Raw genomic sequence first — 25,021 nt, forward strand, 5'->3', positions numbered from 1 at the left:
GAACTACTCTGTTGTGTGTTGTCTCTACTAGTGATATTTTGGAAATAAATAAATGAAAGAAAAGTAATTTGCATTATATGATCTATAGACTGCCCAATTAAAGAGGGCATCAACTTTTTTACCTTGGCCATCCTGTTGGGTCTTCACTGAGGCGCCTTCATCTTCCTCTGTGCTTGTATCACTAAACTCTGGCTCTGAACTACATTGAGATTCCTTGAAAATGGCCTCAGCCAACTTCTCTTGCATTGACTTGGCTGTTTATAGTCACGGGGAATGAGACAGATATATGACATCCATGGCAAAATAAATTAACTAAATGAATAACAGTCACATACTCAGTAGGATGAATTTAATTTTAAATGTATTTAGAAATGAAACACAGAAGCAATGAAACACAAAAACAATGAAACACAAAAACAATGAAACACAAAAACAATTGCTCAAAGGTTTATTATTAAAAGCACAGCAAACACATTGATTGGGAACACAGCATGCAGGAGAAATTACTTAAATGCTTTCACACAGGACAGGTGTCCAAAAAAGGATCCATAACCATCTCTGATGGGAATACACATGGATTTTACACAACATTATCTCAAAGTGTACCAATTAGGCCAAACAGTGTATTTAACCACGTATAATAGAAAACACATCAAAAATGGTTATATGCACATTTTAAATGGTTCAAACATGTTGAAATCAGAAACTTAACATAAAATCACAAATAGAAAACACTGCTCTGTATTCCCAGTCATTAAACTGGCAAATCCTCAAGAGCCAACACGTAATGCATACTACTGTTTATAGATGTGGTTGTTTTGCAGTGTCTTGGCCAATTTTGAAATATAAGAAGTATATAAAAAATAAGTCTAAACCTTCTTGATGGATTGTGAAAGTCAAGACAGAGGTTTATACTGAGCAGTATGCTTACGGCAACACAAATAACATGCAATCAAAAACACATTTAATGCCACAGAGCAAACACAAAACCAATCAATGCAATGTTTGCAAGACCCTAGAGTTAAACAAACTGGGCTCTCAGGGGCCTTGACAATCACACAGAAGTATGTAACACATGTTCTGCTTTTAACACAATCAGAACTAAAGTCATTAGTGGGGTCATGTACTTGCAATAAACCATGCCATCATCTAAACTATCCTCACCTCAAGTGAAAGTAAGTAAACTATTTCAGGAAATATCATGTTTTCCAAAGTTACTAACTGGTTAAAGTTCAAGTGTGTAATTTCTGTGCAACTAGCGACACTAAACAAAAATGTAAAATAGATGACTCTGCTTATTAAGTCGGGGAAAAGTATTTTAACATCCAACAAATTACACTTTAGCTTTAATTAAAAATGCTGTGTGAAGTAACTAAACACTTTGTATATCTTGCAGCAATCAAACAGTTTATTTGTGAATAAAAAAACAGGCCCTCCAGTTCTGATGTTGAAAAAGCCAACATGCATAAACAAAATGTCTGATGATGACAGGCACACAGCACTAGTTTTCATGCAGACACTCACCTCTCTCCGGCTCATTCTCTTGAGGCTTATCTTCAGGTTTGGCATCCTCCCCAGATTGCTCACCTTCAGTTCCCTCTTTCTTGTCTGTGTCTTCTGACATTTCCAGGTCGCTCTTCTCCATGCCATCCACTGGACTATCCTGTGTCCCAGAGTCTTCCGCTGCAGCTTGAGGTAATGTAATGTCGCTGGACTCTGTGACCTCTGTCTCCTCCGGTTTGGTCTCAGCTGTGGTGAGGTCTTCCTCTGCATGTAAGCTCTCCTCTGAAACATTAGCAGTGGTGACTTCTTTGGTGTCCTCCACAATTTCTCTTTCACTGTTGTCATTGTCACTGCTGGACAAGCTGGATGTTCGTCCATATGAGACAGATGATGACCTTTTGACCTCTGAAGGAAGAAGACAAATAATCTCTGAGTATTAGGTGTTTAAGAACACAAACAGTCTGTATTAGGTGTTGACAAATATTGCTGAAAAAAGCGACCATAAAGTAATACTAACTCGACATACTGGCGTCATCACTGTCAGAGTTGCTTTTCACTTCATTTATGTCATTTTCATCCCTGGTCTCAGGTTCTTTTTCTCCACCACTGGCAGCAGAAGATGGCTTTTCCTCTACTTCATCACCATCTTCAACTGGCCCTTCATCATCTGCCTCAAAATCTTCCTCATAGTCTATATGAAAGCATAGCGTAAATATGGTCTAAGCAATTCATTTAAAGATGCAATATAAAAAAACCCTTCATTTAAAATTATTTGGTATGTATTACACATATATTTTAACAATATACAGTCATGGTCAGAATTATTGACACCCTTGGTAAATATGATCAAAGAAGGCTGTGAAAATAAATCTGCGTCATTTATCCTTTTTGATTTTTCATTCAAAAAATTTCACAAAAATTTAACCTTTCTTTGAAGTAAAAAAATAAAAGTGGGGGGAAAACATCATTATGAAATAAATATTTTCTCTAATACACATTAGCCACAATTATTGATACCCCTAGAAATTCTAGGGTAAAATAAAAGCAAGAGTAAAACATCGCAAAGGGTGACTGGGAACATGAAATTATCCAGCCATGACCTGTTTTACAGGAGTAAATATGAGGTAAAGCAAAGGCCATCACAATGAGTAAAACCAAAGAACATAGTTTTGATGTGCAGCAAAAGATTGTTGAGCTTTACAAAATGGCTAAAACATTGAAAATTCCCATTTTCACCATCAAGTCAATAAATAATTATGAAGTTCCAATCAACTGGTGATGTTACGAATCTGTGTCTATAATGTCTTAATGCATAATGTCTATAATGGATAGTTTGAGTGTCCAAAGACTATCTAAGGATCACAGCTGGAGAATTGCAGAAATTAGTTGAGTCTTGAGGACAGAAAGATATATCAAACAGTATGTACATCACTACAAGTTGTTTCACAAATATATTTGTTGTTGATTGTGTTTTTTGCAGTTTGTACCATCTTTGGTCTTTTTCTTCCCTGTTGTTTCTCCATTAGGCTCTGTCTCCATTTCCTGAGGTGTGTCAGGCTCTGCATTAGAACGTGTGTCTATGTCTTCATCTACATCCGTGGCCTCCTTAGCATCAGGGGATTTAGAGGTGGGCAGCTCCTCTTTCACTCTTTTTTGAGGAGGTGTGGGTTTTTTATCCAAGCCCATGGCAATAATACACCTGATGAATTACATCAGACAAAACCATAATGCATCTTGATTAGTGATGGACCAATATGGTTTTTTAAACGACCAAAATCAATAATGATAAATAAGGAGTGTGGTGGTCGATATAATGCTACTTCTCAAAAGTTTGTGGTCAGTAAGATGTTTTTACAAAAGACTCTTATCCTCAACAAGGCTGCCGCTTAGTCAAAAATACGGTAAAAACAGTAATATTGTGAAATATCATTACAGTTTAAAATAACTTTTCTATTTTAATCTATTTTAAAATCTAATTTATTCCTGTGATTACAAATCTGAATGATCAACAGCCATTACTCCAGTCTTCAGTGTCACATGATCCTTTAGAAATTATTCTGATATGCTTATTTGGTGCTTAATTATTTCTTATTATCAATGTTGAAAACAATTGTGCTGCTTAATGTTTTTGTGGATAAATGTTTAATAAATTGTAAATCATTATTGTATTATTATAAATGTCTTTATTGTAAAAACTTGCTGAATAAATGTATTCTTTTTTTTCAAAAAGATAAAAATCATACTGATCCCAAACTTTTGAATGGTAGTGTAAATATATATATATATATATATATATATATATATATACTACTATGGTAATGAAGGGGGGTGAGGTCTGCTTGGTTACAAACATTCTTCCAAATATCTTCCTTTGTGTTCAGCATAACAAAGAAATTTATACAGGGCGAGTAAATGATGACACAATTTTCATTTTTGGGTGAACTATCCCTTTAACATTAAACACAAAAATATCATTATAGAAATGTAATATCATTACTTGTAGCAAGGAGAAGCTCCTTCCACACCACAAAATCCAAAGTGTCCATGTCTGCCCCCAAGCCGAGCGCCTTTCCTGTGTTTGAACTCACAGCAGGAGCTGAGCCGATCCACTTGCAGGCCATTCAGGAAGAATGTAAGACTGAAGGGAAATCCTTGGTGACGTCTTGACACAAATTGGAACACTTCTACAAGTAAGGGTAATCAAAGAAAGTTCATTTTGATTTGCTTTTGATGAGTGAGTCTTAAAATCAAAGAGGAGAATCACATAAAAAATGCATAATATATTGTAATATATGCAACACTGCCAGGTAAGAGCCATTCATTATCAAAAGCCCCTAGATCAGTAGTGTAACTCAATGCATGGTGTCCTTAAGATATGAATTACAAAGCACAGGTGTACAGAGACCTACCTCCCTCGCTCAGCTTCCCTTTGTAGACACACAGGTTCTCTCCTCCACAGTGCTGCTGGAAGACCTTGACCTCATCTCTGAGGTCCATCAAATCATGGGACAGGTGAACACTCTTCCCAAAGTATACCATGCTTACTGTCACTTTACTCTGGGCTGATGTCCTCTGGAGAGAAGACGGCTACAGACAGAATAATAGCAGAATATATGTGAGCGAAGATTTATTTTAATGGCTATGTCAACCTTCATGTCCCTGAATACTCAGTAAATATCTTCAACATACTGACCTCTGTAGCAGCTGTTGGTGCCGTAGTGGGTCTTAACTTTCGACCCCTGAGTGTGCCGTTTGCTCTCAGCCCTCTCTCTTTTTTCTTCGTGAGGGGTGGCACAGGGGTCACATAGTTGTTAATGACAGGAAGACGGTAGGGCGAGACAGTGCTAGAGCAGTCTGTCATGGTCAAATGTCTCATGGCGTCTCTGTCCAGCTATAAAACAACCCAGAGAGACAAAAATGTTATTGCTGAGGTTGCTTGTTTATAGCCCTGGAGACCTAGTGGAGTTCTTATAGTTATGTTTGTCTAGTTTTTTTAGGAGTTATATACAGGTGCTGGTCATATAATTAGAATATCATCAAAAAGTTGATTTATTTCATTAATTCCATTCAAAAAGTGAAACTTGTATATTATATTCATTCATTACACACAGACTGATATATTTCAAATGTTTATTTCTTTTAATTTTGATGATTATAACTGACAACTAAGGAAAATCCAAAATTCAGTATCTCAGAAAATTAGAATATTGTGAAAAGGTTCAATATTGAAGACACCTGGTGCCACACTCTAATCAGCTAATTAACTCAAAACACCTGCAAAGGCCTTTAAATGGTCTCTCAGTCTAGTTCTGTAGGCTACACAATCACGGGGAAGACTGCTGACTTGACAGTTGTCCAAAAGATGACCATTGACACCTTGCACAAGGAGGGCAAGACAAAAGGTCATTGCAAAAGAGGCTAGCTAAGCACATTAATAGAGAGGCGAAGGGAAGGAAAAGATGTGGTAGAAAAAAGTGTACAAGCAATAGGGATAACCGCACCCTGGAGTGGATTGTGAAACAAAACCCATTCAAAAATGTGGGGGAGATTCACAAAGAGTGGACTGCAGCTGGAGTCAGTGCTTCAAGAACCACTACGCACAGACGTATGCAAGACATGGGTTTCAGCTGTCGCATTCCTTGTGTCAAGCCACTCTTGAACAACAGACAGCGTCTGAAGCGTCTCGCCTGGGCTAAAGACAAAAAGGACTGGACTGCTGCTGAGTGGTCCAAAGTTATGTTCTCTGATGAAAGTAAATTTTTTTCCTTTGGAAATCAGGGTCCCAGAGTCTGGAGGAAGAGAGGAGAGGCACACAATCCATGTTGCTTGAGATCCAGTGTAAAGTTTCCACAGTCAGTGATGGTTTGGGGTGCATGTCATCTGCTGGTGTTGGTCCACTGTGTTTTCTGAGGTCCAAGGTCAATGCAGCCGTATACCAGGAAGTTTTAGAACACTTCATGCTTCCTGCTGCTGACCAACTTTATGGAGATGCAGATTTCATTTTCCAACAGGACTTGGCACCTGCACACAGTGCCAAAGCTACCAGTTCCTGGTTTAAGGACCATGGTATCCCTGTTCTTAATTGGCCAGCAAACTCGCCTGACCTTAACCCCATAGAAAATCGATGGGGTATTGTGAAGAGGAAGATGCGATATGCCAGACCTAACAATGCAGAAGAGCTGAAGGCCACTATCAGAGCAACGTGGGCTCTTATAACACCTGAGCAATGCCACAGACTGATCGACTCCATGCCACGCCACATTGCTGCAGTAATTCAGGCAAAAGGAGCCCCAACTAAGTATTGAGTGCTGTACATGCTCATACTTTTCATGTTCATACTTTTCAGTTGGCCAAGATTTCTAAAAATCCTTCCTTTGTATTGGTCTTAAGTAATATTCTAATTTTTTGAGATACTGAATTTGGGATTTTCCTTAGTTGTCAGTTATAATCATCAAAATTAAAAGAAATAAACATTTGAAATATATCGGACTGTGTGTAATGAATTAATATAATATACAAGTTTCACTTTTTGAATGGAATTAGTGAAATAAATCAACTTTTTGATGATATTCTAATTATATGACCAGCACCTGTAGGAGAAATAAACAAACAAATGAGAAAATTGTTGACTTAAAGTGAAATTGTTCAAAAAAATTAATGTAAATATCATAGATTCCTTTGATAATTGTATGAGAAATGTATGAGAAATATTTATATTTAATATTAATATTAGACTAAATTTTGATTTCATAGACTTAAGTTTGTATATATATATATATATATATATAAAGACTCCTATTCTCAACAAGGCTGCATTTATTTGGTAAAAAATACAGTTGTGCTGATTAATAGTTTTGTGTATTTTTTAAAAATAAATTATACATTATATTATAATAAATGACTTTACTGTCACTTTTGATCAATTTAATGTGTGCTTTCTGAATAAAAGTATTAATTTAATGATTTAAAGTATTAAAGTATTAATTGAGTATTGATTTAATGTTTTAAAACTAATGTTAATATCTCTGCAAATCTGAGAACAATTTCAGACACTGTTGAGATCTTTTCTGAAACACTAGGCAAGATACAAGTGAGATTATTAGGGCCTTTTTCCTCTGAAGATAAAAACTTTTGCTCACCATTTATTCTTATTTCTCTCTAGAAGTAACCATAGAGCTATTAAAGACATCTAATTTGTGATTTTTCTTTCCTACAGGAACACACACAAACGTTGGTCTTCGATACTCCAGTGGAGCTGTATGCAAATGAGTAATATTAGTTATCTGAATGTGATTTGCACTGTATTTGTAAATGACACATGATGAGGGGTTTGTAAGCAAGCATTTAAGTATTAGGACCTCAGGATGCTCTCACCGTATAACTGAGGGGCTGATCGGTGTCATTAGAGGAGTCCCGCTCCGGGGGTCTGTGTCGAGGGGAGGTTCTCTTCAGAGAGGCCGTGGCACTGTTACTGTTCAGGGGCTTGAGTCGAACAGGCCTCTGCATCTTCCCTGGAGCTGTGTTGGGCCTTGAGGAACTCGGCTACAGGAGTAAGACAACCCACTTACCAAACTTTAAATATGCTGAATAGACATGTCCTACTAATGTAACCCTTGTTATGCATTATATATATTTATATATATAAACTCTCTTCACAAAATTGCATCTAAGAGGACCTATTATGCTTTTTTACATTTTCAGCTTTCTTTAGTGTGTAATGTTGCTGTTTAGGCATGAAAAAGTTCTGAAAAGTTACAAAGCACAAAGTCACAATATTCCTCATGTAAATAATTCCCACCCAAGACACACACACACACACAAAAAAGGAGCGGGGCATGGTTGAGTGTGTTGAAACTCGCGGTTATGGTAAGGGACATTTCAAAAACGCGTTCAAAGCGGTTAACCAATCACAGCCGACCAATCAGAGCACACTGCGCTTTTCAGAAGGAGGGGCTTCATAGAGACAGGAACTAAACAGAGTGTTACTGACAGACTGGGAAAAGAGGTGCTGCAATAATGTAAAATATGTGAAATATAATGTGTTTTTGAACATTCAAGCATGAAAAACTATTCTATAGACCCCAAAAACAAAATCAAGACTTTGTAAAAGGAAATAATATTGCCTCTTTAATTATAAAAATAATGATTTAAGTAAAAACTACTTTTTTTAAATAGAAAGCTACTATTTTTAAATAGAACTTAAACTAGTAAAACTGAGATCTTAACACATGGGTTTGAAAAAAGGTATCTAGAGAAACCAGAGCAAACAATAAAGCTCATGTGTCATCAATCTGCTGGAGCAGTAACTCTCCAGGCACCTAAAACGTCAACAGGCAAGCATTTATGATGGGAACAACCACACCACTTCATTTCACACTCTGTTAAACATGTCAGAGCCTGATGAGCAAACAAATAATCTGAATCTACAATTCAGCGACCATTAGGACTAGCCAGGTACCTATCTAGAATAAACATAAAGCAGATATAAAATCCATAATATCTTTTTGCAGAAGTGGCAGAATATCACATCACTAGGAGAACAGTAATGTAAAGTGCACTTTATTGTGGGTGTTACCTGTTAATTGTATGTTATGTAAACTGAAAGAAAATGGTTAGTTTGTAAAGCTATTTCACCCATTATTAACTGATATGGGCCACTTACAGATTCTGTTGACTCAGAATGCTCTCCCTCCGGCCCAGAATGCCGTGCGTGTGAGATCTTTGGCCCCGTGGGTGGCCGAGGTGACAGCATTAGCACTGGTTCATCTTCATATCTCTTGGAGCGCTCAGCCTAATATCAAGTGCAAAAAGTTAAATCACAAAATGTAGTTTATTACCACGTCACCAAGGCCAGTTTGAGTTTTGTAAAAATGACAAACCTTCATTTTGTGGATTCGTTCCCTCCGTGCAAATTCTTCAAGTTTTCTCTTGATCTCAGTTTGATGAAGGCGCTGAATAAACAGTGGAAAAGTGAAATATCTTTATTTTTTTTATTTTAGTACAGGATTTATTTACATATTTTGTATCCATATTTATACAATATTACTTAATAAATTTAATTTAATTATGTGAGTAGTACAAAGGTCTAGAACAGTGTACATCCAAATGTTTTTTGTCTTATGTACTTTTATACAATGAGATGAATATACAGTACTGTATGTAGACTACTATGTGAATAGGATATCTTACTTTAGCAGTACCCTTACTTTATGACACAACACAACAGTCTAGGCTTATAGAGCCTCTGATAATGCACCTGTGGACTGCATAATGCTCTCACCTCCATGTCTAGCACCTTGTGAAAGATGGCCTGAGCCAGACACTCTCTCACATGTCTCTGATGCGCTCGCTGGATCAGCTTGTGCCTGTACTCCTTATCGGGAACAATCCGTCCGCTCCGGGTGATCTGAAGCACATGCACCTGCATTCAATGACTGAAGCATCTGATCTTGTATAACATAAAAGTGCTTTCCTTTCATCTTTTAACAGGTAAAGAGATCATTATGAGAATGCTAATTACTTTAATTAACTTATATAACAGGGATTGAGTCATATGAGAGATGTTAGTTTGTAAATATTGCAACTATCAAATCTCTAGGTCCCAATGAATATACATAACATCATTATATTCTAGCTTGACTCTCTTACCAGCCCAACTTTCTGAAGATGTCTTCGTATTCTCACATTGTTGAAGTATCCAGTCAGATGTTTGTCAGTTAAGCTATTGTAAGCTGAAAGAAGACTACATAGAAAAAGACAATGCATAAAAAGTCTCCCAGTAGAAACCAGCCTAACCTGGCACATTAAAACATTCATATAATGACTCATCCCAGGCATCATGGAGTTGTAATGTAAGGACGGGCCTGACCAGGCTGATGGAATGATTCAGTGATCCTCAAGGCCAGCAGTGCCAAGGATTTCAGCTTGAGGTGAACACTCTACATCTGTGTCAAGTGTAGTCTTGGAAATGCTCGACTGTTTGTCTGCCTGGCTTTTTCCGATACAGATTTGATTTCCCTGAGCGTTTGTAAAGAAGACAACACAACCTGTACACCAATCCTCAGGCCAAGTAGATACCATTACCGGTGTCTGGTTTCTATTGGAATTGAGTGTGGATGGATAGCACACTTAACCCATGGCCCCCCACTGAATTCATATCCCTCTCAAAACTGTTCAGAAATAAAACATGATGTCGGTGCAAGACAAGCCTAAACATATGGAATAAATCTAATTAGACTTCAATCTAATTAAATGTGTCTTAATTATCATTTCAGACATATGTTTAGTATGACAGCTAGCTATTTGAAGTATGTTTAAGAAATAAACAACATTCACTTAAGTCATGCATGAACAGTATTGCCTGTCCTTTGTGGAGTGGTTGATCTATTGCTGTTGTTTCATCTCCACAGTAACAGGAGCGTTTAGTCATATAGTGTCTTGCCAAAAAAAAAAAAAAAAAAAAAGATGAAAATTCATCATTATTATGCATACTGCTTGGTAATGCAAATAGCAGTCTAAGACAGGACAGCTAGATGGAGCATTTTACATTTCAGTCAACACTGCAAGTTGGTCTAGCTTAGTTACTCACCCTGGGTTCAGATGACTCATTTTGTCGGCGCGTAATGATCTTTGGTAAGAATCAAGCAATCAAGCGATAATATTAGAGCTTTCTTTAATCCAGAGGGCATTAAAACTATGTGTGCATCCCGCCTGCCCGGCTCTGAATACTCAACACCTTTCCTCGCGCGGAACTGATGACAGCCAGCGTTGCCATGGTGAATCACGTGACGATGCCAATAACTCTACGCATTCTTTTGCGCTTTGTTTATATGCGATATTATAATACATAAATAAGTTTATATTGATACGTCTTAAAGTCAAATTGACGTGAAAATATATCTGTAATGTCAATAAAAAAATACAGGGCTTATTAGATTGAAATGGAAAAGTTGAATGGTGAAAAATCATTATGTCATGTATTGTGTAGCTATATATGTAACATACTGCTTTTGTTAGATGTTATGGTTTTGTAAAAATGTTTTATTAGACCTAAACGTGGGGATATTTAATGTAGGTCAGGTTACAATGAGCCTTAAGACTGTACATTGATGCCCTCTAGCGTTTTCACTGGAGATTGTCTGTCCATGTTCTACAAGTTTTTGAAGGAATCAACCAAAGAGAGAGAGAGAGAGAGAGAGAGAGAGAAATATTCAGAGTATTTCAATGCGGTGACATAATTTCCAACATTTTGACAAAAATTTTGTCTAAAATATGAGGTTTTGGGGGTGGGGTCCCTCTCGCCCTCAGCTGAAATCGCGCTTCGGGGGTTGAAATCGAGGGCCTCCCAAGGCTGAGGGCCCCTAGAATCGTCACCACCTTTCGTCCCACTAGTGATGGCCCTGGTGGGGACCAAATGTCCCCACAAAGATAGTAACGTCATTTTTTGAACTTGTTAGGACATTCTTTTTTTTGTCTCCAAGAGAAAAACAGCTTATAAATCATTCAGAATTATGCTTTTTGAAAAATGAACAAAGGCAGACAGTTGTCTGGGATAGGTAGGTTTAGGGGTAGGGGATAGAATATACAGTTTGTACAATATAAAAATCATTACGTCTATGGAAAGTCCCCATAAAACATGGAATGTGTGTGTGTGTGTGTGTGTGTCGGATGGCATCTGTGGGATTGTCGTAGCGTTTGGGTGTGTAGTGGGTGGCACTGCAGCAAGTGCAATCAGTGTTAGATTGGACATTTATGCTGTGATTGTGGAGAAGGCAATCACTCCCTGATTAGAGCATTTTTCCACGACTCTCTGATTGGACAGACAGACACTGCAGTCCTGAAGAAATCACGACACCCCTTGACTCAAAACACGCAGGCTGAAGGCCTCATCGGAGCGCACAGATGAGAATTTCTATTGGCACACTTTGTAAAAAATTATATAAATAATAAAACTTAAACAATTAAATAAGTTAAAAATTGTGTCACCGAGACACCCAGAACCCCATAACTTAAAACAACATTACAGGCTGAGTGCCTCTTTCTCTCTCAAAAAAAATAAAATAAATTAAAAAAATTAAAAAAAAGAAAATAATATGAAAATGGATGCTATGTCTGGGAAAAGCCAAACTCACTGATTTAGTTTACAATTATATTTACAAATATATTTTTAGTTACAAATATATTTTTAAATCTTTTTCATTATAGTTTTCATTGTCTGTTTAAATGCCTGTGATTAAGTAGATGAAGTAAATAGATATTAGTCGTTAAGCACAGATGCTGAAATTTGGTTAAAATTAATAAAAAGAGATCCCATAAACTTGAAAGTAGCTAAGTATTTGACTAAAGAACAGATAATCCTTATTATCCCTTATTGTTATTTAGTAAAATAATCATAATAATAAGTAGGCTATTATAATATAAAAAATTTAGCTTAATATAATATAATATAATACTAAGTATAATTGTTATTTTACATTATTGTCTTTTAAGTCATTAAGTAACCTGTTAACATAAAGTAAAAACATTCAAATGATAAAAAGTGTCCTAAAAAGTGTGTAGGTTTTGCAGAATAACTGTCTGTCATCTGGTGCATAAAGACTTTAAAATTACATGGTAGGCCTACAATTAAAATTAAAAAGCTCATTTTTAATTCCCGGAAATTGCTTTAGGCCAACACCTATTGTTTAATTCTGGAATACCTACAAATAAACAATTAGAAAGCGCTTTATACATGTCATAATGATAAATTGATTTTTTTTTTTTTTTTTGTGCCGGTGGGATGTGCTCCATGCAGTTCGGAAGAAATATTTCCACCATTTCCCCTAAATTATACCAGAAGAAGAAAAGAACCCGCTTTGAAATCGCGGCAATTAAGTGTCAAGAGTTTAATGAGACCTCTTCACCTTTGGGTCGCTCTGGTTGCGCGTTTGTGCCAAATGTGTGGTTTTAATTGCTGTTATTAAATAAATCAATTCTCTTCTTCCACTGATTCTTCAGAGGTTTTGACTGGCATGCGTAATTGATACGTTTGGGGTTAAGGCATTGTGTGTAAACCGTTTCCGAATCCCTAATGCTGATTTCAAGTACATAATAAACTGCACAGATAACCATTAGCCTTCTCCAAGAGTCGGACGTGTTTTAATAGTGATTGAAATTCTTAAAGTCTAAATGTAGTTTTGGTTGGCTAATTGTTGCGGTTGTCATGGTGAAGAGAAGAGTGGATGATGTTTATGGGATGGAGCGCGTACATTTAAAGGCTGTTTCGGTGAGGACTCTGGAAATCCGGAGCGCATTCACCACAGTCATGTCTACGGGTCGCAGTGAGGATTTTACCAACAAGTGCAGAGAAGTTACAAGCGACGTTTGTATGGTAAATATTTCTATATATTTTGCTTAAACATAACCTGAAGCCACCGATGAACCATAAACCTTTTTCAGTCAGTGTCATATAGAGGATGTAGAGGGTCATATTTTTTTGTCTTGATTCATTGAGGTTCGGCTCTCGCAAACCGTTTTTTTTGTTTTGTTTTGTTTTTGTTTTTTTGGCGGCCTTAAATACTTAAAATACTTATTTTTAAAGGTTTTGTGATATACAAAATATAATAACCCGTTAAATAATGCCAATAACCTACCTAGCTTTGCCGGTGTAACGATACAGATCCCCAAAATAAGGGCAAGAGCTCGGTTGTTATGGTCACCTCCTCAAGCGAACGCTAGGATTTTTTTTTTTCGGCGGTAAAAATGCGATTTTTTCTTTACTGATATATTGATCGAAAATGCTATTAAACCATAGATGTAGGCGCTACATTTGATATGTGTGTTAAAATATTAATTGTATACATTTTAATAGAGCCAAATGAATTAAACGCATTAGACATTTAATAGGCTATACTTTTAAATATGTATTTCCCTTACCCAAATGTGCTAAACTGTGCATTACAAAAGTGCAAAGCTTAAATATAATTTTCAATTGTGTTGAACCAATAACATTTGCTGTATGTTTGAAAATATAATGTCTGTTTCTGCAGAGTTCATCAGAACTTGTGAGTGGCCTATTAGATCCCGCTTCTCCATCTGCTTTACCCCAAAAAATGGCATCTGATGCTTTCCAAGGCAAAGTAGTTTGCACGGGGTGTAGAGATGACATCCTAGACAGGCATCTCCTTAAGGTGAGAAGGATTATTTCCTTTAAAAATGTTTATTCATTGCACTTACAATTTTATATGCTGCATGATTCTAATGTAATGTAATTTCTTACGCCATGGTATGTTGAATGCAGGTAAATGACTTGTGCTGGCATGTGCGATGCCTTTCATGCTGTGTGTGCCAAACCACTCTGAGCGGACACACAACCTGCTATGTTAGAGGGCGAGAGGTCTTCTGCAAACTAGATTACTTCAGGTACTTACTCTGTCAGTATATGCATACAAGATGTTTCAGTATGTATTTAACCTAATTCAAACATAATTATGGTTGTTTGACAGGAGGTATCGGACATGGTGCTCGTGCTGTGGGGAAACGGTTCACTCCACAGATTGGGTACGCAGGGCAAAGGGAAATGTTTACCACCTGGCATGCTTCTTGTGCTTCTCCTGTAAGAGGCAGCTATCCACAGGCGAGGAGTTTGCTTTGGTTGGGCAAAAATTGTTGTGTCGAGTCCATTATGACAGCATGCTGGACAAACTCAAAGGGGCTTCTGAAAAAGGTGAGTCCTGCATGCATACAGGCAACATACTTTAAAACCCTAAAGCCTACTGTCATATTTGATAAACACATTTATAAGGCCTCTAAATGATCAACATGAACAAAACGCTGCTGAAAAAACTGTTGTACACAATCTTCTACATGCCTTCTGTCATCTGACTGATAGTTTATACTTTTTAGCAAGTAAAAGGCCTTTTAATATAATTCTAAAAAAGTACATCTTCAGGTTGTGGTACATGTGTCTTTTTGCTGTGAAATCTTTACTGATTTTTATAAAGTAAACATAATAATACATGTTATATATACTTGCTAGACAAATCATGTTATAATGTGAGTATCAAATATGATGTTGTACATCAGACTTTTGAGGAATCATCATTGGATTACATTGCATTATAAGCTTTGCCCCCCACATAATAGCTGTTGAGTTTTGATCATAAAACAATATAATTTTACTAAGAAATATTATTAGAAGATACAGAGTAGTAACTGATATTTAAATGCATTTCATGCAAGTAGTCTGCTAAAGATCCAATTTATTTACATTACAAGTTATCAGAATTTCATATTATTTGGTCATATGAGCAACTGCACCAAATCCCATATTTTTGCTCAGTTTGGGCCTCTGAATAAAAATTAGGCATTTTTTCAGTATGAGCTCCATATTCTCCTATATTATACTATATGAGCCATAAAGGCCTGATATATCAAATAAGACACTTGACAAAAAACATAAAATATGCAAACTTTTTTTTAAAGATTTTGTCTAAAGGTTCTCTAAACTGTTCCATTTAAAAAATTAGACTCTTCAGACTATTATTATGTCAGGATTAGACATGATTTGCATAGTTTTGGTAAAAATAATACAGCCCAAGAAATCTTCGGGGGGAAAAAAGTTGTTTGGTTTTGATAGATGGGCTTCTGGTTTTGTCTTCTAGTTTGTAGCATGCTTGGTCAGAAAAAATAATTACGCCTGTGCCTTACCTTTTATTATACAAGGGAAAACCATTTGTCTTGACGGTGCATTGCCTACAGGTTGTGAGATAAATCAAAAGCCATCAAAAAGAGCACGTACCAGTTTCACTTCAGACCAGCTACAGGTAAACAAAAACACCACTCTCGCTGTTCACTATGTCCCACATACTTCTGGGGTTTAAAATGAGACTCATATTAAAATGTGACTCAAATTAAAATGTACAGATTTCACACTGCCTTACTGACTCTGATCCTGCTGGCATTATTTCTCTGTTTGTGGCTTGCAGGTTATGCAGGCTCAGTTTGCTCAGGACAATAACCCAGATGCACAGACACTTCAGAGACTTGCTGAACAGACTGGGCTTAGCCGACGTGTCATTCAGGTTACATTTCTTTAGCAATTTCTAAAGTGCCTAAATTGAGCTGTTATAAATTGTAACTTAAAAACGTTACCATTGTTTACTATTTGCTACCGTATATGACAGAGAATGCGTATGTTGTCTAAATAATTTCTTTCTGGTCAGGTGTGGTTTCAAAACTGTCGTGCCCGTCATAAGAAGCACATCTCTCCCCCTCATTCAGGAATATTGACAGGAGGACTGTCATCACTCCGGCCGGTTTCCGACCTAAATGAACTGCATTATACAGACACATCCATGCTTACAGCCTTACACAGCATCTGCATCGATGGTGAGATTTGAGGAAATGTAGTACAATAAGCCAAATTTTCTTTAAATAGTACATTATCAGTTTTTAGTGTGGAAAACTATTCTGATACAACAGAAATACTAGAATAATTTGCTGTTTTTGATGAATATTAATGAAAACTGCAAATGGAAAAGCAAAAACATATCATTCCCCATTTCGAACTGAAGAAATCGCCACCCGATACCCAATCTGAGATGCAATAGCAATGTCAGATTGATGAACGAGCAGATTTCCCATGAACCTGTTGAATTAGTTCTCAAATAGCACTGAACATTTCATTTGAGAATCGGACTGATCCGACTGCAGCTGTTCTTGAGTCAACAACTCACTGATTCAATGATTGGGGCGCTGTAGATTGAATGGTGCGAAAACAATAACAGTGTAGTTAAGTCTTACCTTGTGATAATCTTTGTGTCATTTAATTTGAAAAGCAATCAGTTAATCCAAATATTTCAAAACTGATTTTGCCTCATACAGTTAATTACGATAACTAGCTGAAAGAACTATTACTAAAAAATAGAACAAAGACTTGAGACTTGACTTGGACCCAAAGACTTAAGACTTGACTTTGATCTCAAAGACTTGAAACTTGACTTGGACCCAAGACTTTAGACTTGACTTAGATCTCAAAGACTTGAGACTTGACTTGGACCCAAAGACTTAAGACTTGACTTTGATCTCAAAGACTTGAGACTTGACTTGGATCTAAAAGAATTGAGACTTGACTTTGATCTCGAAGACTTGAGACTTGACATGGACCCAAAGACTTAAGACTTGACTTTGATCTCAAAGACTTGAGACTTGACTTGGATCTAAAAGAATTGAGACTTGACTTTGATCTCGAAGACTTGAGACTTGACATGGACCCAAAGACTTGAGACTTGACTTTGATCTCAAAGACTTGAGACTTGACTTGGATCTCAAAGACCTGAGACTTCACTTTGACCTCAAAGACTTGAAACTTGACTTTGACCTTGAAGACTTGACTTGGACTTCAAAGACTTGAGACTTGACTTAGACCTTGAAGACTTGACTTGGACTTCAAAAACTTGAGACTTGACTTGGAAGCAAAGACTTGACTTGGAAGAAAAGACTTGAGACGTGACATGACTGGGAAAAGGTATCTAGTGTCAAGATGACATAAATTTTGTTCCTGTGTGTTTGTGCTTTTGTTAATGGATTTGTTTCTCTTTTATCTCCAGTTCACACTCCATCTCTACTCTATCAGCCATTACTGTCCAACCAATCAACGCACCTACCAGTCAGCAGCAGCTAAACATTTTACAATTCAGTTGTAAATGTTGTGCCAATTATTATAACAATAATTATGCCACTAACACCTTTGTATTAAATGTATTCATTTGTATGTTTTCATTTATTAATGTGTTTTGTTCCTAACCCATGTGGTCTAAGTAAAAATAACTCCTTGTCATGTCTGAAATACTTATATGAAATACTTTATTTCCGAATTTAACCTTGCATGCACGTGGATTACACCATAGTGTTATTATGCATTACAAATTAGCACAATATATGGTCACAAAAATAATAAAAACATTTACCACACTGTAAAAGAAGAGAATTAAATAAAGTTACATACTAATAAGATAAGACAAGTGTTAAAAAAAAAAAAAAAAAAAAATACAATTTAAATGAATTATGAGAGCCGAATAACATTTCAGCACATGCACTCACTGTATTAGCGTTCACATTCAAGTGTTCTTAACATAAAACTGGTAAAAAAATGGATTTTGATTAAAACATTTGAAGAAATATCCCTTTTAAATAAGGAGGAAAAATGTGTACATTGTAACATTGTAAAAAACATCAAAATATGAGGAGAAATTAGTCAACCTAAAATAACTACTAACATTCTGCACACATATTCATATCAAGGTGTTATTAACATAAATTGAAGTCCTTCCTTGGCTATAATGAAGTGTGAACGGACAAAATGAAATCACTCTGAAGGAGCAAGGGTTGTAACCTACTGCTAGAGAGCAATCGATCTGATGAGAAATGCAGTTTGGATGGATGAATAAGAGCAGTAATGAAGGAATAAATAAGAGTTTAAAGCTCTGCACAGCAGAAAAGGGCTCAAATCAACATGTGGTTGAGGTTAAAAGAGCTGTTAACGGAGTGTTGGAGTAAGGCACTTCAGCTGAACTGCAATTACAATCAGCAACTTATAAAAGTTGAGGAAAATTCATCTAGTGAAGAGCAATTAAAATGTGTTACCGGTCATTTTCTCAATATGAGAAAAGTGGCAGTTTCACCCCAAATGGGTGCTAACAGAATGCAATGGTCATATAAAAGACAAGAATCGGTTAAAAAATTACTAAATCTATAAAAATGCATAGAAAGCAAGACACTTCCACACACCTATAAACAGGAAATAATCGCAGCTGATTTAGTTGCCAATTATAATTGTCAATTATATTTACCTTCATAATGAAAACATAACAAAAAGATGCTGATCAGATCGAAGACTCTTGTATTTGTATTTTTGGGCTTCTAATAAGATTTATAACACAAAGGCTGCCTACGGACATGACTGAATACTGCTTAAAGCAGTCCATTTAGGACGCTGATGGTCAGCAAACAGAACAACAACCGGCAGTGTCTGTTTTTCAGATCAGTGCCTTTTTGTTGCTTGCTCCTTTTATTTTCTGCCTTTCTTTTTCTCCTTTGGCCTCTTGTGGTTCTTCTTGTTGAGGATGGCTCGCAGGCTGCTGCTCATGTAATACGGCCGGGTTGCCGAGCCGTTGTTCTTCTCCAGATCAAGCACTGAGAACAGAAGCACAAGCAATATTAATGCCAACCAGTTGTTAATGTGATTTTGGAGACGATCAGAGGCAATGCTGGGTATTTGGATAGAAGGAAAACTTAATTGGACAAAGTTATACTATATATCTGAAAAAGGCATAAAAAATTACAAAATATTTTCCTCATATTTTGATGATTTAATCGAAGTTGGCTTATTAAAAACAAATATTCCCTCTGGACATCACACACACACAAATTATATATATATACACACACACACTACCAGTCAAAAGTTTGGAAACATTACTATTTTTAATGTTTTTGAACAAAGTCTCTTATGCTCATTAAGGCTGCATTTATTTCATAATAAATACAGAAAAAAACAATAATATTGTGAAATTTTATTACAATTTAAAGTTATGGTTTTCTATTTTAATATGCTTTAAAATATAATTTATTTCTGTGATGCAAAGCTGAATTGTCAGCATCATTACTCCAGTCTTCAGTGTCACATGATCCTTCAGAAATCGTAATATGCTGATTTATTATCAATGTTGGAAACAGTTGTGCTGCTTATTATTTTATAACCTGTGATACTTTTTCAGGATTCTTTGATGAATAAAAAGTAAAAAAATATCAGCATTTATTTAAAATAGAAATCTTTTGTAACAATATACACTACCGTTCAAAAGTTTGGGGTCAATTTTTTTCTCTCTTTTTTTTTGAAAGAAATTAATACTTTTATTCAGCACGGATGTGTTAAATTGATAAAAAGTGATAGTAAAGATTTATATTGTTAGAAAAGATTTATATTTTGAATAAATGCTGTTCTTTTTAACCTTTTATTCATCAATGAATCCTGAAAAAAGTATCACAGGTTCCAAAAAAATATTAAGCAACACAACTGTTTTCAACATTGATAATAACTGAGTATCAAATCAGCATATTAGAATGATTTCTGAAGGATCATGTGACACTGAAGACTGGAGTAATGATGCTGAAAATTCAGCTTTGCATCACAGAAATAAACTATATTTTAAAGTATATTAAAATAGAAAACCATAATTTTAAATTGTAATAATATTTCACAATATTATTGTTTTTTCTGTATTTATTATGAAATAAATGTAGCCTTAATGAGCATAAGAGACTTCGTTCAAAAATGTTTCCAAACTTTTGACTGGTAGTGTGTATGTGTATATATATATATATATATATATATATATATATATATATATATATATTATATATATATAATTATTTTAAACTGAGAATGTAATGAAAAAAAAAAAAAAAAAAATCAAAACCAATAATAATATTTAGTTCAGCTTTATTCTAATTGGAAAAAACATTTTTACAAAACTTTCCCCCATTAAAAGACAACTTGTACTGTACTTCACAGAGTAGATGCAGCATCAAAACTGTCTGTACATTACAAAATTACAAAAATGGCTTTTATGTTCCTTTTATAAATTGAACTTGAAAAACTTTCAGATTGATTGCAAAAAAACCAAAGGAGAGCAGTACTCTTCCTTTTAAACTAGGCACATTTACTAAATACTGCCATCAGAACACCTGGAAATTCATAGATTCTATCAAAACATGGTTATAAGAGAATATACACTGTATCTATTATGATTCCTTCAATACAATAGCATTTGCCATTAGATTATCACAAAGTTAATATTAAAATCATGTGGCCCATGGATTGAGAGTCAATCCATCCACATGCACATACTATGTACTGCATGAGCTTATAAACCAGAAATGACACGAAAACAAACGGCTGTATAGAAAGACAATGATACAGCAAGATACAAGATCTTTTCTCATTAGAGAATAAATATATAGAATAACTTGCTTTCATAATTGGTTACCTAGAATATTATCAGACTTTAAATCAGTTACTTTGCTCCAGAAGACAAACAATGTGTAAGGCAATGATGGACAGAATATCAGCAAAAAGAAACGGAAGGGAAAAAGTACAGGAAAAAAGTATAGCAAGAGCCAGTCAGTATCAGCAGAGAGTGCAGAGAGGAGATCGCTTCTATAAATGCTATGGGCTCCTGATTCCATATCCCAGAAGCGGGAGAGATGCAGCGTGCTACAGTACTACCACTGTTCTTCACGTCCCACTGAGGTAACAGATTCAGGACACAGCATACTTTTTGCCTGCTTGGTCATTTTTTTTAAGTATCCTGTGCAGGCCTTGAGGCATGTAATACGGTTTGGAAGGACTACCATCGTTCCTTTCGAGATCTTCACCTGAAGGGTGTCCCGGCATATCAGACGACGGAAGAATGGAAGAGTGAAGGAGGAAAGACACAGTGTTGCAAGAGAAAAGAGATAAAAGAAAGAAGAAAGAGTTAGTGAGCAGTCTTGCAGTTTGAGAAGAAGATATGAAAAGAATAATTACATAAAGATCACAATAGGATTATAAATAGAGAACAGAAAAGATCATGCGCAGAAAAGAAGAATAAAGGTAAAGGAAGACCAGTGCATATGTATTTAAGTTGAAAACATCATAATGTTCAGCATTTATTACCAAACACACATACCAGTATGTGAATATTGCAGATTTAATAAGGTGTACTTACAGAAGCAGAGGAACAATGTGTCTACACACATGGCATAGACGTTAAAGAATCCGTGTGCAATCATATAGGATCCAAATATCACAGTCTGTGTATAGAAAGAAAAGATTACAAGAGAAATTCACGATGAAATCAAAATGAAAAATTGTTGTTTGCTTTTTATTTTTTAAATGGAAAATTGCAGTGTTTATATATATATATACAGGTGCTGGTCATATAATTAGAATATCGTGAAAAAGTTCATTTTTTTATTGTAAATTATTTTAAAAAATGAAACTTTCATATATTCTAGATTCCCTACATGTAAAGTAAAACATTTCAAAAGTTTTTTTTTGTAAATTTGTTGATTAGAGCGTACAGCTAATGAAAGTCCAAAATCCAGTATCTCAAAATATTAGAATATTTACATTTGAGTTTCATTAAATGACCATCCCTACAGTATAAAATCCGGGTATCTTTTGTTTTTTGAAACCACACTAATGGGGAAGACTGCTGACTTGGCAATGGTCCAGGAGACAATCATTGACACCCTCCACAAAGAGAGTAAGTCACAGAAGGTCATTACTGAATGGGGTGGCTGTTTACAGAGTGAAATATCAAAGCATATTAAATGCAAAGTTGACTGGAAGGAAGAAATTGGGTAGGCAAAGGTGCACAAGCAACAGGGATGACCGCAAGCTTGACAATACTGTCAAGTAAAGCCGATTCAAACACTTGGGAGAGCTTCACAATGAGTAGAATGAAGCCGGAGTCAGCACATCAAGAGTCACCACACTCAGACATCTTCAGGAAAAGGACTACCAAGCCACTTCTGAACCAGAGACAATGTCAGAAGCATCTTACCTGGGCTAAGGAGAAAAAGAACTGGACAGTGAACAGTGGTCGAAAGTCCTCTTTTCAGATAAAAGTAAATTTTGCATTTCATGTTGAAATCATGGTCCCAGAGTCTGAAGGAAGACTGGAGAGGCACAGAATCCAAACTGCTTGAAGTCTAGTGTGAAGTTTCTGAAGTCAATAATGATTTGGGGGGGGCGTGACGTCTGCTGGTGTTGGTCCATTGTGTTTTATCAAGTGCAAAGTCAATGCAGCCATCTTCCAGGAGATTTTGAAGCACTTTATGCTTCCATCTGCTGACAAGCTTTATGGAGATGCTGATTTCCTTTTCCAGCAGGACTTTAGCACCTGCCCACAGTGCAAAAACCACTTCCAAGTGGTTTGCTGATCATGATATTACTGTGCTTTATTGGCCAGCCAATATGCCTGACCTGAATCTATGGGATATTTTCAAGAGAAAGATGAGAAACAGTCGATCCAACAATATACAGATGATCTGAAGGCTCAATAGTGCCTCAGCAGTGTCACAGGCTGATCACTTCCATGCCACACTTCACTGATGCAGTAATTTGTGCTAGGAGCAAGTCATTTGCTGTAATATGTCCTGCCGATCAAGTATTGAGTGCACAAAAGAACATACTTTAAAGAACTTTAACTTTTCTGTTTTGCAAATCCATTTTTTGATTGATTTTAGGAAATATTCTAATATTTTGAAATACTGGATTTTGGACTTTCATGAGCTGTACGCTCTAATCATCAAAATTAAAAAAAAAAAACTTTTGAAATGTTTTACTTTACATGTAGGGAATCTAGAATATATGAAAGTTTCATTTTTAAAAATAATTTATAATAAAAAAATGAACTTTTTGATGATATTCTAATTATATGACCAGCACCTGTATATATATATATATATATATATATATATATATATATATATATATATATATATATATATATAAATAAATCAGTCTTAAAGACTGCAGAAGAATGAAATCTGAGAAATATCTTTATAAAAATAAAATCATAATTTCCACAACACAAGCATACTGTAATGCTTTCACTCACCAGTAGAGGGACCCAATGGTAATTTAATGACGGCACCTCTTCCTGGATTACTGGTATTTGGCGGGTGAAGAAAAAGAACGCAAGAACACCTGCAGAAAAACATTCACAACATCAGCAAACAAAAAGATCCTGCAAACAATGTGACATCATCAATAATTTGTGTGTTTATAGTTTAATTTATGTGCATATGTAGGCAGTAGGTCCATGCAGTGTCTGTGTGCGTTGGTTTAAAGTCCTCAGACTCTTGTTAGTCTTAATGTTTCCCTGTCTGTATGATACAGATAAAAGGGTCACTCACCCACACTCCCTGAGATCAGCAGTTTGCCCAAGAACAGCAGGAAGTCAGTCACCTTGTCCAGAACAGCAACTCTAGAGAGAGAGAGAGAGAGAGAGAGAGAGAGAGAGAGAGAGAGAGAGAGAGAGAGAGAGAGAGAGAGAGAGAGAGAGAGAGAGAGAGAGAGACAGAATAATAAAAAATCTTAGAACTGTTACATAAATTAGATACTTAATTATATGGAATATTTAAACAATTCACAATGTAATTGATATTTATCCAAATACAAGCTGTGTGAGAATTATTTTTTTCATGTCTGACTTATTAATCGAATATTGTTGAAATCATTTTTCACAATTATGCTTTCTTTTATGGTAGGGAGGCAACATTTACTGAAATTTGACTGAAAATCCTTTGATAATACTGAAGCAAGAACAAAAATCATTTCAACAATAACATTCTAAAAACATCTCTGAAATGTCACAATAACTGGAACAAATTATTGCACAGGTGTGTTTAAAAGAAAGTCCTTGCAGCTTCACACCTTGACAATGACATTAGGAATGTCTCAGTCTTACCTCATAACGTTCCTCATTAACAAGAAGAAAGCGTCTCGCGCTGAGGCACAGAAATTCTTCCCATATATTGAAATCTGAGGAATAAAAGGAGAAGGAACAATAAATGACAGACCTATCAGTCGGTCTGTCTCCACAACTCGGGTTTAACATTGCCTTTTCTGCTTAAATTAAACTATTTAAAAGTATCTGCACTCAAAAGGCATTTAGTTTATATATATATATATATATATATAGAATAAAGTTATGAAATGCCTGCACCTAGAAAAAGTGGGATGACTCACCATAATGTAAGCATTCCTGTTCATGAACTTGATGAAGTGCTCAAGGCACCAGAAACAGCATTTGAGGCAGCACAGCAGGAAGCGTGTAAATGCATTGTGAGCACCTGCGACAAAGACAGAAGTAAGAGCAGCATCATTATTCACAATGTATTCTATACTGATACCGTTCGGGGTCATTTTTTTAATGTTTATGAAAGAAATCTCTAATGTTTACCAAGGCTGTATTATATATTATAT

The 25,021-nt window shown here is 35.8% G+C and overlaps 3 protein-coding genes across 11 annotated transcripts in view; 1 reads left to right on the forward strand and 2 right to left on the reverse strand.

Annotated features, from left to right (window-relative positions):
- erich3 (glutamate-rich 3) overlaps positions 1–10,782 on the reverse strand; it is a 15,200-nt gene extending 4,418 nt beyond the window's left edge. The window contains exons 1-13 of one of the 4 annotated variants that reach the window (XM_051903179.1): positions 10,592–10,782; positions 9,652–9,745; positions 9,284–9,409; positions 8,883–8,954; positions 8,666–8,794; positions 7,378–7,545; positions 4,697–4,894; positions 4,413–4,590; positions 4,001–4,187; positions 2,991–3,202; positions 2,030–2,194; positions 1,525–1,908; positions 123–254 (exon numbers count right to left, since the gene is read on the reverse strand). In XM_051903179.1, coding sequence (XP_051759139.1) covers positions 123–254; positions 1,525–1,908; positions 2,030–2,194; positions 2,991–3,202; positions 4,001–4,187; positions 4,413–4,590; positions 4,697–4,894; positions 7,378–7,545; positions 8,666–8,794; positions 8,883–8,954; positions 9,284–9,409; positions 9,652–9,745; positions 10,592–10,611 — 2,065 coding nt within the window. In that variant the 5' untranslated portion in view covers positions 10,612–10,782. Of the gene's footprint in view, positions 1–122; positions 255–431; positions 1,909–2,020; positions 2,195–2,990; positions 3,203–4,000; positions 4,188–4,412; positions 4,591–4,696; positions 4,895–7,377; positions 7,546–8,665; positions 8,795–8,882; positions 8,955–9,283; positions 9,410–9,651; positions 9,746–10,591 lie in introns of those variants that run through there. The other 3 variants (XM_051903178.1, XM_051903180.1, XM_051903181.1) reach the window with 3 other exon arrangements.
- Positions 10,783–12,597: 1,815 nt separating this feature from the next.
- LOC127517672 (LIM/homeobox protein Lhx8) lies at positions 12,598–18,036 on the forward strand. 2 transcript variants are annotated; one of them, XM_051903647.1, is made up of 8 exons: positions 12,598–13,372; positions 14,031–14,171; positions 14,282–14,403; positions 14,487–14,707; positions 15,706–15,806; positions 15,969–16,064; positions 16,206–16,371; positions 17,592–18,036. In XM_051903647.1, exons 1-8 carry the CDS (start codon positions 13,205–13,207, stop codon positions 17,663–17,665), a joined length of 1,089 nt encoding a protein of 362 aa, XP_051759607.1. In that variant the 5' UTR covers positions 12,598–13,204; the 3' UTR covers positions 17,666–18,036. The 2 variants fall into 2 exon arrangements, with proteins under 2 accessions (XP_051759607.1, XP_051759609.1); XM_051903649.1 differs by having other exon boundaries at positions 15,742–15,806.
- Positions 17,831–25,021, reverse strand: part of slc44a5b (solute carrier family 44 member 5b) — a 36,083-nt gene continuing 28,892 nt past the window's right edge. For 3 of the 5 annotated variants that reach the window (XM_051903643.1, XM_051903642.1, XM_051903645.1), the window contains 6 exons: positions 24,785–24,888; positions 24,504–24,577; positions 23,950–24,020; positions 23,652–23,740; positions 21,753–21,837; positions 17,831–19,176 (listed from right to left, as the gene is read on the reverse strand). In XM_051903643.1, coding sequence (XP_051759603.1) covers positions 19,052–19,176; positions 21,753–21,837; positions 23,652–23,740; positions 23,950–24,020; positions 24,504–24,577; positions 24,785–24,888 — 548 coding nt within the window. In that variant the 3' untranslated portion in view covers positions 17,831–19,051. Of the gene's footprint in view, positions 19,177–20,468; positions 21,421–21,752; positions 21,838–23,651; positions 23,741–23,949; positions 24,021–24,503; positions 24,578–24,784; positions 24,889–25,021 lie in introns of those variants that run through there. The other 2 variants (XM_051903644.1, XM_051903646.1) reach the window with 1 other exon arrangement.

This window comes from Ctenopharyngodon idella, chromosome 8, assembly GCF_019924925.1.
Source record: "Ctenopharyngodon idella isolate HZGC_01 chromosome 8, HZGC01, whole genome shotgun sequence".
Taxonomy (NCBI): domain Eukaryota; kingdom Metazoa; phylum Chordata; class Actinopteri; order Cypriniformes; family Xenocyprididae; genus Ctenopharyngodon; species Ctenopharyngodon idella.

What these genes read in the sequence shown, in the direction of transcription:
- LOC127517672 (XM_051903647.1), top strand. Translation starts at nt 13,205, where the DNA reads ATGGTGAAGAGAAGAGTGGATGATGTTTATGGGATGGAGCGCGTACAT. An exon ending in TTACAAGCGACGTTTGTATG is followed by an intron (nt 13,373 to 14,030) that starts GTAAATATTTCT and finishes CTGTTTCTGCAG; the next exon opens with AGTTCATCAGAACTTGTGAG. An exon ending in TTAGCCGACGTGTCATTCAG is followed by an intron (nt 16,065 to 16,205) that starts GTTACATTTCTT and finishes CTTTCTGGTCAG; the next exon opens with GTGTGGTTTCAAAACTGTCG.